The sequence below is a fragment of the Thrips palmi genome, unplaced genomic scaffold, assembly GCF_012932325.1.
Source record: "Thrips palmi isolate BJ-2018 unplaced genomic scaffold, TpBJ-2018v1 HiC_scaffold_17, whole genome shotgun sequence".
Lineage (NCBI taxonomy): Eukaryota > Metazoa > Arthropoda > Insecta > Thysanoptera > Thripidae > Thrips > Thrips palmi.
Genome location: NW_023144626.1, coordinates 6,826,631 through 6,839,518, shown reverse-complemented (window position 1 = coordinate 6,839,518; position 12,888 = coordinate 6,826,631). Strand labels below are relative to the sequence as shown.

General features: G+C 40.0%; 4 protein-coding genes across 5 annotated transcripts; 2 read left to right on the top strand and 2 right to left on the bottom strand.

Annotated features, from left to right (window-relative positions):
• Positions 1–274: 274 nt before the first annotated feature.
• On the bottom strand, positions 275–2,350 carry LOC117644137. The gene is made up of 6 exons (XM_034383379.1): positions 1,873–2,350; positions 1,657–1,738; positions 1,454–1,572; positions 1,280–1,379; positions 963–1,193; positions 275–858 (listed from the first exon to the last, which is right to left on the bottom strand). Exons 1-6 carry the CDS (start codon positions 2,055–2,057, stop codon positions 799–801), a joined length of 777 nt encoding a protein of 258 aa, XP_034239270.1. The 5' UTR covers positions 2,058–2,350; the 3' UTR covers positions 275–798.
• Positions 2,351–2,447: 97 nt separating this feature from the next.
• LOC117644133 (autophagy-related protein 9A) lies at positions 2,448–6,951 on the top strand. The gene is made up of 14 exons (XM_034383373.1): positions 2,448–2,603; positions 3,179–3,311; positions 3,399–3,576; positions 3,668–3,881; positions 3,970–4,094; positions 4,192–4,319; positions 4,418–4,602; positions 4,678–5,142; positions 5,213–5,509; positions 5,595–5,807; positions 5,926–6,068; positions 6,146–6,302; positions 6,397–6,588; positions 6,665–6,951. Exons 2-13 carry the CDS (start codon positions 3,188–3,190, stop codon positions 6,583–6,585), a joined length of 2,418 nt encoding a protein of 805 aa, XP_034239264.1. The 5' UTR covers positions 2,448–2,603; positions 3,179–3,187; the 3' UTR covers positions 6,586–6,588; positions 6,665–6,951.
• Positions 6,952–7,395: 444 nt separating this feature from the next.
• LOC117644135 (NADH dehydrogenase [ubiquinone] 1 alpha subcomplex subunit 10, mitochondrial) lies at positions 7,396–9,341 on the bottom strand. 2 transcript variants are annotated; one of them, XM_034383376.1, is made up of 7 exons: positions 9,207–9,283; positions 8,572–9,112; positions 8,405–8,491; positions 8,120–8,330; positions 7,880–8,041; positions 7,659–7,770; positions 7,396–7,582 (listed from the first exon to the last, which is right to left on the bottom strand). In XM_034383376.1, exons 2-7 carry the CDS (start codon positions 9,098–9,100, stop codon positions 7,511–7,513), a joined length of 1,173 nt encoding a protein of 390 aa, XP_034239267.1. In that variant the 5' UTR covers positions 9,101–9,112; positions 9,207–9,283; the 3' UTR covers positions 7,396–7,510. The 2 variants fall into 2 exon arrangements, with proteins under 2 accessions (XP_034239267.1, XP_034239266.1); XM_034383375.1 differs by having other exon boundaries at positions 7,459–7,582; positions 9,228–9,341.
• Positions 9,328–11,888, top strand: LOC117644134. The gene is made up of 8 exons (XM_034383374.1): positions 9,328–9,552; positions 9,788–9,837; positions 9,917–10,047; positions 10,294–10,588; positions 10,667–10,840; positions 10,931–11,274; positions 11,361–11,624; positions 11,705–11,888. The coding sequence occupies exons 1-8, from the start codon at positions 9,456–9,458 to the stop codon at positions 11,850–11,852; spliced, it is 1,503 nt and encodes a 500-aa protein (XP_034239265.1). The 5' UTR covers positions 9,328–9,455; the 3' UTR covers positions 11,853–11,888.
• The last annotated feature ends 1,000 nt before the right edge of the window (positions 11,889–12,888 follow it).

Here is a 12,888-nt window from a genome sequence, read left to right as displayed (position 1 = left end):
TCTGCCGTCGGCAGTTCGAACCACAAATGCGCTCTCGGACGGAGACGTAACTCCCTTCCCTGCCGCAGCAGCACTACGAGCTGCCCTCTGTCGGGACCTTAACGAACTAGTAGGCACACCGACCCGGCGGCTCAGCCGAGCAACAGAATGGCGTTATGTAACATGAAAGAGCGCCAATTTCGTAATGCACAAAGTCACGGCGCTGATATAAATTGTCATGATCTGTTCGTTGATTAGTTAAGACTCATTTATGTGTGAATAAAAATATTGCAAAGGTGTTTGATAGGAATTTTATTCACTGGGTTGCAAATCTTAACATATAATATAAAGAGATGTGTGAATCACAAATATAACAGTCTCACGAAAGTTTTTACATAAATTGACGAGGTTTAATTCTCAGCACATGACTAGAAATCTGAATTTGCTTTCATTATCATGCTGCTTCAACAAACTTGTAGCATTATCAACTGCTCCAAATGTTTAACAACTAAGACACAAAGAACCAGAAAATAGCATGAATAAATGGTTTCCCATTCTCAATCAGGTCCCATTGAACATAGTTGATCAAAAGTCAGTAATCCAAGACATCACATAGTTTGAAATAGTTTTAAGAAATTAGCCTCTATTTATACAAATTTCAGGCAGGCATACACAAGCCAGAATAGATTAAAAAAATCTTACTCTAAAACAGATCTTTTCTAGTAACAAATTGATAAAATATTCTTAGTCACCGAGACAGAAAAAAGAAGAAAAAACAATGTTACTTCGGCATATCACATCATGTCATCTTATATCTCTTCAAATTTGCTCATAGCTTGGTGGTGGTTTACAGCCATTAGCAACAAATTTAAATCCATCCTGCAAACACAGAAGGAAAATAATCATACATCATTTGCAGAAGACCGAAAAAAAAAACAAAAAAAACAGAGACACAAAAATTAAAAATGAGAACAATGGCGTACCATAAACAAAGTGGGAACATTTTTCCAAAACTGATAATGAGGTATCATTTCCCAGCCTGTGGCCCCCCGAAGAAAATGATTTGCCACAGCACCCACAAGAATGTACGAGCACCACAACACTATCAAAACTATAAAAAATATAGCTCCAGAGGATAGGCCATTGCTTGCACTGTTATCAGAAAAGGCGTCAGCATCCTTCAAACAAGCTTCAGGAGACTGCAAAAGCAAATACTGAAAAAGAGAGGAAATCATCAATTAAGATTGTATGAATAAAATATTAAGGAATAAAATACCAAAGGACTAATCAGAGATCTTACTTTCTTAGGTTCAGCACTAGGTTCAAGATCATCGATGTCAGTGTCCAGAAGTAGAATTGATTCAGGTTTATCTGAGCACACTAATTTAATTTCAGTTGTCCTGTGGGAAGCACAATTGATTAGGTCAACTGATAATAGAGCCAAGATAAGATAAGATGATTTAAGCTTACTTACAGGTCACTAATCTCATAAGAGAGGTAAACTGGGCTGAACATTCCTTGAGTAGAAAACACTGATGCATTCATCGGACCTAGATCTGTTGTGTGATTGGTTTTCTCTTCCAGCACACATAGCTAAATGACAAATGCCAAAAAGCAGGAAATTAGAAGTGTACAATTGAGAAGCTTACATGAACTACTATTCAAGCTCCAACTCACCGACGATCCATTAGAACAAGGTGTGTGAGCTTGTCCGCAGGGATTAAGGTAGTAAACCAGGCCATCCTTTGTATCATTAAAACTTAACAAACAGATGAAAAGAAAGAAAATAGGTAAATGGGATTCTTGAGACAAAGCATCCACAAGTGTTATGTAACAATGCAACTTGCAATCAAAGTAAGTCCAGAAATGATTCATGCTCGACTCCTCACTCACTTTAATGTTGTTGAAGCAAGATTTGTTAAGTTAATGCTGTGTCCAGTAGGAAATCTACAGACGCACTCAGAAATTTTGTCACAAATCATGTTTTTGTGCTTCAAGGAGGTTACCGGAGGTTGCCATGTAACAAGCACGAGTACCAAGAAGGGCAGGCTCCATGAAATATCTCGAGGGAATGACATTTCGTCCTACAACGGCAGAGGCACGGCGAAACTTTAAGAGTGAACTAATTTGGCGACGGTCAAATTAGAAAAGGATCTTGTAAACAAAGAGCTGTGTTGACATCAGAATGTCATTTGACGGCACCGGAAAGCTAACCAAAGCGCCGAAAAGACTCAATACTATGGGCTTATACGAAACAAAGACACAAAACTAAACGATGCTCGCAAGAAATGTTTCACAGGCTCCGGGGGGCAGCCTTAGTGCACTTCTGTGCGAATTAGCTAGACACAAACTTCAAACGCTTCAAACAGGCCGCTCATACGCGTTTTAAGAAAAATTCTTCAGAACCGTCGGATCGATGTATCGAAGTAAACAGAAACAAAACAAACAAAAATAAAAACATCATCAGAAGCAACATGGCGACTCTTGGCAGGGTCCTTGTTATCGAGACTCAGCAGAAATCGTAGGGAATGAGAACGATTAAGACAAACAAATGTGTGATATGTAGTTACGAAATTGTAAATAGCATCGTTGTGTATAGGATCTTCCAATAATTTTTAAAAGAGGTACGTCTTTGTTGTTGCACTATCATTTCAAGGTTAGTGGTAGACTTTGTGTTTACGAAAATCAGCTGTCAGCAGTTGTTGCGAAATAAGGCATTTATGGTCCCTTCATGTCTTTTCATGTCGTGAGATTTACTGATTTGCAAAGATTCTGAAAGATCTCCGACTGAACGTAAAATAAAGAATGTCGCACTCGGAGTGTTTACTTTTGAGTGACAAAATTACACTAGAAGTGGTGATGGTAGTTTTGACTTTTTAGAACCTTTTTGAAGTCAAAAATTGAAATTGCTCTCTATTTCTACTCATTCAAAGGCTCAGACATCTGCTTTAACAGCCTACAAGTCAAAAGTGTTAGTGTTAAGTGTGTATTCTTCCTTGTATTGTCCCAGTCTACTCAGCTAGAACAAAGGAAATTGGTGCCTAGCTTCATGCATCTATAATCATCTATGTAAACTCTTAAAATTTTTTAAGTTAGTGCTCTAGAGTCGTGTTTTTAAAATATACTAACGTATGGATAGTGCAGCTGTGACCTGTAAAGTATGTGGTTTGTTTTGCTGACTCTTTATTTTCATTTTTAGAACTTCACCATGACCACCACTTTGGAAGCAAGCTATCAGCCCCTGCAGGCTTTTGGAAGTGAATTAGGTGATGTAGAAGAAACACCTCATGATAGTGGAGTTATGATACATGTTGTACCTGAAAGTAGCAGAGGTATTCTTATTTTATTTCTTTTGTACAATTGAAACATTAGCTGATTCTAGTTTGGTTTTAACCAACACTTCTATACTTTCTTTCTAGCACGATGGAATCATATGGAAGACCTGGATGCTTTCTTTACACGCATGTATCATTATCATCAGAAACATGGATTTGCGTGTATGATGCTTCAAGAAGTGCTAGAGCTCTTTCAGTTTGTTTTTGTTGTTGTGTTTTCATCCTTCCTGGCAAACTGTGTTAATTATCCTGTATTATTTAGGTTTGTGTTCACAGTGACTTCTGCTGATAGTTAATGGCCACTCTTTATTAATAAAAGTTTACTTTACAAATTATCTGTTTTTTTGTTGCAGGGATCAGTATATTGCAAATGCGACTCACAAAGTGTCTCTTGCGGATGCTGTTATTCCAACTGCCCAATGTGTATCATCATTCAGTTTTACAACCTGGGCATGTCTCTGTGTTGCCTTAATATTCTGGCTGTTACGTGTTTTTAAAGTAGTTTGCCACATTTTTCAATTTTGGGACCTTAAGTGTTTCTTCAATACTGCCCTTAAAATAAGTGATGTATGTTGAGACACTTCATTATTGTTATCATTTGGATATATTTTGACTGTCTTGGAACTTAACTCATAACTATTTCTATCTATTTCAGAGTGAATTGGACAATTTGACTTGGCATGAAGTTCAAAGACGAGTAAGGGAAGTACAAAAGGAGCAGCAAATGTGCATTCACAAAACTGATCTCTCAGAACTAGACATATACCATCGAATACTGAGGTAATATCATATCTTTCACTACTGTGTATCTGCCCTTGATGACTGAAAAAGTTCCTCTTAAAATACATTTGTTTAAATGACTGTCTTAATATTTTAGGTTTAAGAACTATATGGTAGCTATGGTAAACAAGTCACTCTTGCCACCAAGATTGCAAGTTCCCCTTCTGGGTGAAGTGGTGTTCTTGACACATGGTCTTAAATACAACCTCGAGTTACTGCTATTCTGTGAGTACTTTGATGTTATTGGGTGTGATATGCTTTTGTTCAACTCATTCATAGTTCTAAAACTTCTTCATTTAATACATTCTTAAAATATTTCATAGGGGGTCCATGGGCGCCCTTTGAAAACAGTTGGCATCTCAAAGAGGACTACAGAAAGTCTGCTAAACGTCATGAACTAGCCGCTGCATTGAGCAAGCACATTATGTGGTTAGCCATTGCAAATTTGATACTTTGTCCTCTCATATTACTATGGCAAATCTTATACAGCTTTTTCACCTATGCAGAGGTAAGTCCTCAATACACTGGCATTCCATTTGGCCACAATGAAACCTGATTTACAAGGCATGTGTGCCTGTTGCAGATTATCAAACGTGAGCCGGGCAGTCTCGGATCTCGCTGTTGGTCCCAGTATGGTCGCCTTTACTTGCGACACTTCAATGAACTAGATCACGAGCTCAATGCCCGTCTAAACAGAGCTTACAGTCCTGCATCTAAGTACATGAATATTTTCACCTCACCTTTGATGACAGTCATTGCAAAGAACGTACTATTTGTGGCTGGAGCTTTTCTTGCTGTATTGGTACTTCTGAGTGTCATTGATGAAGACACACTGACAGTTGAACATGTTATCACTATAATTACCTGTCTGACGGCTGTTGTGGCAGCATGTCGTGCATTAATACCAGATGAAAATATTGTCTGGTGTCCTGAAACTCTCATGACAGCAGTTCTTGCCCATGTTCATTACTTGCCGGATGACTGGCGTGGAAAAGCTCACAAGAATAGTGTGAGAGACAAGTTTTCTCAACTTTTTCCATATCGAGCTGTAAGTAGCTCAGTAGTCATGGAAAATATTGCTCTCCTTGCCCACTTTGCTTACAATGACTTGTTTGCAGGTACATCTGTTGGAAGAACTTTTGTCTCCTATAATAACTCCTTTTGTTTTGTGGTTCCACACTCGTCCGAGAGCTCTTGAATTTGTTGATTTTTATCGCAACTTCACTGTAGAGGTTGTGGGGGTGGGAGATGTTTGTTCATTTGCCCAAATGGATGTGAGGCGGCATGGTAATCCAACCTGGCACACTAGTGGCAATGGAAACCACAAGCCGAGCTCGACTGGGACTCCGGCTTTCGTTATGCCATCTAGTATTGGGGAACAAGCTGTGCCTTGTTCGTCCAACCAGTACACTCAGGTTTGTATGACAATGATATATGGACTGAGAATTACAATCAACTTAGTTGCTTTTGAAATATTTTTCATGGCCATATTATTTTCAGGCTGAGGATGGAAAAACAGAACTGTCACTAGTACATTTCACCATGACAAACCCACATTGGCAACCTCCACCAGATGCTGAAAGTTTTGTTGATGCCCTGAGGCATCAAGCCAAGAGGGATGCTACAGGTGAGAGTGGGCCTGCATACCCTCCATTTGCCGCATACTCTGCCTATGCAGCACAAATTCATTCGGGTTCATCACTTGGTCCAGAGGTAATATAGTAAGCTGCAGTGAATTTTTTGAAGATAAATCAATTTTTTGCCACATTCTACTAATATAATTATTGTTTATCCCCCCCCCCCAAAAAAAAAAAAAATTAAAAAAAAATAGACAAGCATTATGCTTTCAAGTTTCCTTCGTAGAAGTCAAGCCCCAGATCCCCAATCGCCCAATTCTTCCCAGATGGCTGGAGAAGGAATGCCAATGGCGATGCGAGGGGGTCTAAGTCGAGCTGAAGGACCATTTCAATTAAGGTACTCACAGAATCCCTTACTGTTCTTTCTTTTGTCATCAACTAGTCACTATCTTCTGTTCTCTTTTTGAATTCCAGCTTACACAGAGTAGTGCCCCCAGCTGTTTCACTAGGACGATCTGTCTTTGGTTCTGGTGTGGGTTCTGGTTTTGCCTCAGAAGCAGCAGAAGGTGAACACATTGCAACAGACATGAGTCTTAGTACCCTGTTACTTCATGAAGTTCACCATGGCCATGTATGTCTCAAGAGATTAAGAGAAAATAGGCTTCTACTTTATAAAGGCAAAGCATAGTAAGCTAATATTATTCTTATTTCTTTAACTATTCTAGCTTCGCCGAAGAGGAGGATATCAAGAAAGAGAAAGTGCAAGTAGAGCTCTCTGGCAACGACCCCATCACGAAATGGCAGGAATTTGTGAAGAAGGACCCGCGCCAGGGTCATCAGGAGCTGTTCCTGGTCAAACAGGTGGCGACCGACCAGCAGAACGGACACCATTACTTACCTCTAAACACAAATAACAGGTACTGTAGTGTTCTCTCAATTAGTCACCTGGCATCATAATGCAACTTAGCACCTTCTCGTCTTCCTCTTTTCTAGGTGTCATGATACAGCACTGGTTGTGCTTCCAAGTCTAGTCATATATTTCTGTTTTGTAATTGACAAAAACAGTAACGCTTTGCTCAAGTCTGTCATTGTTTGAATTTCTATGTTCAATACTATGGTGTTTTAATATCTTTACTAAGTTATTTTTTTTCCTAGTTGCTATTTCATTTTTCCTTATCTTAATATTTACATTTACTGTCTTTCAAAAATTCCTAGCAGACTTGAGGAAATTGCTTACTTTTACTTACAATGTGTAGAATAAAGTGTAATATGGGTTTCAATGGATTTGTTTTATTTGATTTGCTTTTTCAAATTCATTCATGCCTTTTATCAGCTGTATATGGCAATCTTATCAGACTACCCTGATTCTCAAATTGAACAACATCAAATTGGTCTCAGAACACAAAGTTGGACTGCTTATGTTTTTCCCATTTATATTTGAGGCAATGATTACAACCTCCTTAAATTTGTTACGTGTATTCCAGATTAGAAGAAATGATCACACTAACCCATCCTAATAGAAATTTAAAATTAATACTAAACCCCGACTTGCCAGTGGTTTTAACACAGTATTTGTTTTCTTATCGTTCTGAAAATTATTGGGTTACATATGTTAAACATTTTGTACATCATATTGAATAAAGTAATTTTGCAGACGGGTTTGAGGCATTCTTCCTAAATGCCCATAATTTTAAAAAGGGAATAGAAAATAACTTCACAAGTCCAGATGTATGTATTTAATAACATTATCGTATGTACAAAGCGGAACCTTACAATATTGACAATGGCGTCCCAAGGCCCAGACCTTGTTTGAAATGTCACCACTCAGCCTCCGCCTATTTATTTCAATTTAAATAGCACACTATCACCTGCTCTAGGATCGTATCCTTCCGTATACTTGCCTCCAGGAAGCTACAAGAAAATTAGAAGAAAAATTAGAAAATTGAAAAGACTGAAAACAAACTTTTTGAGGAAAATGGATACATACCCCCTTCATAAGAGCCAGTACTTGTGATGCTTCATCGCTGGTAAACATCATCTCAGGGAAAAGGTAACCAGGTTCAGCTTGATCCTTGAGAGCTTCCTTGTTATTGGTGTACCTTGAATGGAAAATTCACACAATTAGAAAGATTTTGAAAAGTTGAGGGTTGAAATAGAGGTTCCACTGCAATACAGTGCAAATAGAAGTAGCACACACTCAACACTTACTCCCATCGCATGTATGCAAATTCTCGGTCCTTTTGAACTTTCCAATCTTCAAACCTCTTCTCATAAGGTGATTCTGACATGTCAAGCCTCTCAATATCCTCAACTACAACTTCCACATCACCAAAGTTTGACCAGTCATAGACAAGCACTTCTGATTTAAGACTGTTCAACAATGAATAGGAAGGTTCAGACAACAAGAATCCCATGATACAAAGTCCTCAATAAAACATCCTGACTTACCTCATCTCTTTCAAGAACTTCTCTTTGTAAACTCTATCAATAGCGCCCAGGTACTTCTCCGTAAGAACGGACGAATTCACTTCCCAATCACGATTCCTCTCCTTGATACGTTTCTGAACAATACTTACAGGTACATCCAAATAAATAACAAGGTGAGGTTGTTTCAGCATAATTTTCATGCTTTTATACTGTTCTTCATAATAGGCTTTAACTGCAATTTTAATAAATAATTAATGTCACCTCTTCAACTTCTGAATTTAGGTTCAGCAGTTACTTATTACTTACTTTGTTTGGTCATATACCCAGATTCATACATGGCTTCCATGAAAACAAAGTCACTGTAGATGGATCGATCCAACACAACACCCTGGCCTAAAATCATAGGTGTCTGTGAGAAACTCGGATCATTTTAAGTCATGAAACAGTGTTGAGAACATAACATTTAAACACACCTGTGTTGAGCAAATGAGCTAGAGCATCAATGTATTGATCAAATCTGATTTCTTGCATCTGAACTTGCATTACTCCTGAGTTGACGTGTTTAGGATTGCGATAGAACTCCTTCACGTCAACAAACTGAGCATTTGGTGAAAGCTTGCTATTGAGGGAGCGCAAATCTGCACCGTACGCATTTAAGTAAAACATGTCGAAATCAGCTTCCGGCACGTACAGCATGTCAAGATCGGCGGCAAGCTGCTTAGCAAACGTCGTCTTGCCTGCACCAATGGGCCCATCCACCACCAGAACCTTGGTGTTTTCATCGAAACGGTCGACCGTGCGGTCAAAGTATTGGTGCCAGTAGTTGTACTTTTTCTCCTTGTATGGGAATGGGGCAGGGCGTTGGTATGCACCCATGTTGGCTTTGCTTGTGATGAATGCACAGAGCACTCGCGAAACATTCACATTTCGGCCAAGAAGTTGTTCTGAAGGTTGACATCGCAGACTTCGACCGAGTGGCCGAATCAAACGCAGAGCAGACATGGCGACACCTTCCTGGAGACGGACACAGTATTCCGACAAGCATGAGGCAGTGCAGACACGTAATCAACTCATAGAAAGGGCAATGAAAGATCCAAAACAAAATTACCAGAGCCAGTTGCACACTTACTCAAAAATTCTCTTGCCGTCGTTGTCCGTCTGCTGCCTCCCCCCTCTCCTCTCCTCTCCCGCACGCAAGTTCACAGCCTTCTTCAAAACGTGACCCAGTCAGTCGGAACTGCGAATAATCTTCATCACATTATTCGTACTGTCGGTCGAGCGGCGTCCTGCTTGTGGTCTGCTGGCAAGGTTATGTTTATGCTTGATTTTGTGCCACCACCGAGACGAATTTAGAGGCATGGCATGTTTAGTCAGCAGAATTACGTGCGCCAGCAGAGCAGGTCGTTGCTGCTTATTTAAATCTGCCTCGTCACTATCTTTCAAGCTGTTGTTAGGTCAGTTTTTTTCCTTTTTTTGGTTATACAACATTGTGTTTATCTTGCAGATGGTACATTGCACAGCATTTTAAAATACCTGTAATGCAGTGTAAATGGTATGAGACAGCTTGCTTGTAGTCTCTGACAAAAGAATTAAGGAACCTTTTTTTTTGTAATAGAAACGAAGGCAGTGTGTCATCTGAGTGTTTTGACAGAACGTTCTTACTCTCATGCCACTATTTTTTCCCTTTAGATCTGAGGCATCATTCCAACTATACTGAGGAAACTGCTCTGCGGCTGCAGGTTAAAAGCACAGTTGTAAAATATCTGTTTGCTGCCTTTTCATGTTTTCTGTAAATTAATGTTTGTACTGCTGTTTCAGGAGCTTGGTGTCAGCCCAAATGATATTATTAAGAACCCACACGTTTCCATTTTGCCCTTCAATTATATAGAACACCGTCTGAATTTTTGTGCTGAGGGAGGCCTTAAGACAAGTCTTACAACAGTAACTAAGTAAGTATCTTGTTGATTGCTACATTTTCGTTTCAATCTCTTTTGCTTTATTAGCTGATATCAGCTTTAAATTACAAAAATCTAATGAAAATTTGAATGGCAGGACTAAAATACAGATCTATATATACTACAGTATGTTCATAAAAATTTTCTGCACTGTCTTTTCCTACTTGATGAATGTTATTTTCAGGTACTATGTAGTGCAGTGAGCTTTCATTCATTGTAGACTGTGTTTCTGTTTTTCAGTTTTGATTTAATTGTCAAGACTACCATACCAGTTTTAAAAGAGGCAGAAATTTTATCAAGTGATGTCAATGTAATTGACACCTTAATGGCAAGTATAAATTTTGATGGTCCATATCCATCACATGTGGACCCAGACGGCACCTACCAGCTGGTTCATTTTCAAACTCTTAGTCATTGTATGCAGTCCTCATTTGGTTATGCTTTCCCTCCTTGGCATCGGTATAGGCATGCCTGTCTGAAGTTTGCTCTTAGGAACATTGAACTTTTTAAGAGCCTTGGTTTAGGTTGGCGATGGGTAAGATTTCATTTCAAGGAATTCTCCAGCAGTTAAATAAGTTTGAATATAATTATTTCACTGTGTGATAAATTTCAGATTCGTAACCATCCATCACTTCTTTGCTTTGCAAACCCTTATAATTTAAAACAACTGTGTGACTTTGAAAAGATGTATGATTTGCCAGTCAGCTTAACTCATCTTCTACGTAAGGATCCTAATGTAGCCTTTGTTGACCATGAAGATTATAAGGCAATTTTCTTCATCCTAATGGTATTTTGATATTTTAGTTTATGTGCTGCAGATTCTTTGCAAAACTGTGCTGTTGAAAGTGATAATACTTATAGTTTTTTTTTCTCCCAGAATAGGCAAGTTTGCAAGCATGATATAATCAACACAAAGGAAACTGGACACTTTTTAGTTGATCCGGATGTTTTAGAGGCAACATTTCAGAAAGTTTTAGTGCCCTCAACAAGTTTAGATATAAATATTTTGTCATTGCTTTATAAATCAAAATATCTCAAAGATAGTTCAAAAGATAAATCTTGGAACTATTTGCAACATCTCATAAAGAAAAGAAAGAATCCTTTCATCAAAGTTTCTACGGAAACCGTTGAACCATGGCGGCAGGAAATGAAACAGTGGTTTCTCAACAAAAAAATTCAGCTGGAATATAAACCATGTAGACATGACCCTTATGTTACCAGGTGCTGAAGAATATTGGGAATTACTTTTCTTTAATTGTTATCGTTTGAAACATACTGAATACATGTGTATTTTTCTTTTAAACCAGTAATGATGTTGATGAAGAAGATGATGATGAAGAGGACATAAAGAAAGAAGAGAGCCTACGTGGTAGAAAACGTGGCAGATTAGCAAGTTTTGTGGCAATCTCACTTGATTTAGAACAAGACTTTGCTGAAAGTGAACTTAACCGTGTGCCTTGGGGAAGCAAAGAATCTACGATAAGAGCTTCAAGAACTTTAAAATTTCTACAGGATTCAGGCTTTACGGTTGAAGAAATTAGACAAGTAATACAGCTTCTCATTTACCCCAGGTAACATTTAGTCTGGTTCCAGTGCCTTGCTAAGTCCAACCCATGTATTTGGAGTTTTAATATTTTTTAAAAATTATCAGGAATGATGTGCAAAAGGCATTAAGGCATGTCTTGTCTGACAAAAAGTATGGGTCATCAAAGTACCGCAGCAGACATCTTCACTTATGTTTGTACCACATTCTTATGAAATACAACTATAGAATTTACCAACCGTCGTCGACCTCTTGATGTGAAGAATGAAATAAAAATGTGTTCGTCCACCGATGTCTTTCAATTGTTTTTTTAAAATTCCCGTCTGTCTCTCGTCTCAGCGTCCACGCACGATGTACTCACGGTTTTCGCAGAATGTTAGCTCTATAAAAACACAGTTGTCGGGTCACTGCGCCCAGTCCCAATTTAAATGAACCACTCCCTTCCAATAATAGAGACCCGCGCAGAAAATGAAAATAATTTTTCGCAAGTTTTTTTGAATAATGCCCCCACCCCATCACGCAGCACACCGGCGTCAGAATAGCGGCCTACCTTGCCTCCTGTTGTCGCAGGGGCAAGGCAGGCCACCGTCGCCACGCCGATGTGACGCGGGACGGGTCGTCGGCCTATCTCACAGGCGCTCCAGCTGCGGGGACACCGCCAGTGGACGGATTCCGAGAGACGTTTCCGCCGCCCGCCTACCTAAATGCAAGGAAGGATTGCTCCCCTCTCACTTTCATAGACAAAGACAGCTGCGGGCGGAAGGCGGGATCGGCCTTTACGCTTTGCACTGCGTGTACGTACACCCGACACGCCTTTCATTGCTTGTCAACATGGGGACGGCTGGGACCGACGCACCCGGGCTAAGTAAGGCACGCCCGTCGGCCCGTCGGGCGGGAGTGGCCAAAAAAAAGGACGGAAAGGAAATAAGAGACCTGCTTTATCGACAACACGCGCCCTCTGTGTTGTGCTGCCTTGCTAACGCAGGGCTCATCGCGCGCAGTTTCAAAACAAGTTTTTCCCTTCAGAGGGCAAGGACACCGAGCAACCTGCCTCTGTCATACCAGTGTGGTGGCACTGCGAGCCGCAAGCCAAAGACCGGGATGATCGGGATGCAGCCAATCGCTTTGCGTCTTGGCGGTCCTTGGTCTTCGACGTCGCTTCCTCCTTCCGCCCTCTCCTGGACCCTCCCGCCGAGACGGCCCAAATGCACGTGCCCTGCCTACAAATCACACGTTGAGGGGGGGGGGTGTATGGCCCCCGCCGCCAGCGACACAGAGACATCTTTATAAAC

Excerpts from the sequence above, each read along its gene's own strand:
- LOC117644137 (XM_034383379.1), bottom strand. The coding sequence starts at position 2,057 with ATGTCATTCCCTCGAGATATTTCATGGAGCCTGCCCTTCTTGGTACTC. Across the intron at positions 1,739-1,872 it reads CTTGCTTCAACAACATTAAA|TTTTAATGATACAAAGGATG; the intron begins GTGAGTGAGGAG and ends CTGTTTGTTAAG. Across the intron at positions 1,194-1,279 it reads CTAGTGCTGAACCTAAGAAA|TATTTGCTTTTGCAGTCTCC; the intron begins GTAAGATCTCTG and ends TCTCTTTTTCAG.
- LOC117644133 (XM_034383373.1), top strand. The coding sequence starts at position 3,188 with ATGACCACCACTTTGGAAGCAAGCTATCAGCCCCTGCAGGCTTTTGGA. Across the intron at positions 3,312-3,398 it reads TGTACCTGAAAGTAGCAGAG|CACGATGGAATCATATGGAA; the intron begins GTATTCTTATTT and ends CTTTCTTTCTAG. Across the intron at positions 5,143-5,212 it reads AACTTTTTCCATATCGAGCT|GTACATCTGTTGGAAGAACT; the intron begins GTAAGTAGCTCA and ends ACTTGTTTGCAG.
- LOC117644135 (XM_034383375.1), bottom strand. The coding sequence starts at position 9,100 with ATGTCTGCTCTGCGTTTGATTCGGCCACTCGGTCGAAGTCTGCGATGT. Across the intron at positions 7,771-7,879 it reads TTTGCATACATGCGATGGGA|GTACACCAATAACAAGGAAG; the intron begins GTAAGTGTTGAG and ends TTTCCATTCAAG. Across the intron at positions 7,583-7,658 it reads TACTGGCTCTTATGAAGGGG|CTTCCTGGAGGCAAGTATAC; the intron begins GTATGTATCCAT and ends ATTTTCTTGTAG.
- LOC117644134 (XM_034383374.1), top strand. The coding sequence starts at position 9,456 with ATGGCATGTTTAGTCAGCAGAATTACGTGCGCCAGCAGAGCAGGTCGT. Across the intron at positions 9,553-9,787 it reads ATCTTTCAAGCTGTTGTTAG|ATCTGAGGCATCATTCCAAC; the intron begins GTCAGTTTTTTT and ends TTTTCCCTTTAG. Across the intron at positions 11,625-11,704 it reads CAGCTTCTCATTTACCCCAG|GAATGATGTGCAAAAGGCAT; the intron begins GTAACATTTAGT and ends AAAAATTATCAG.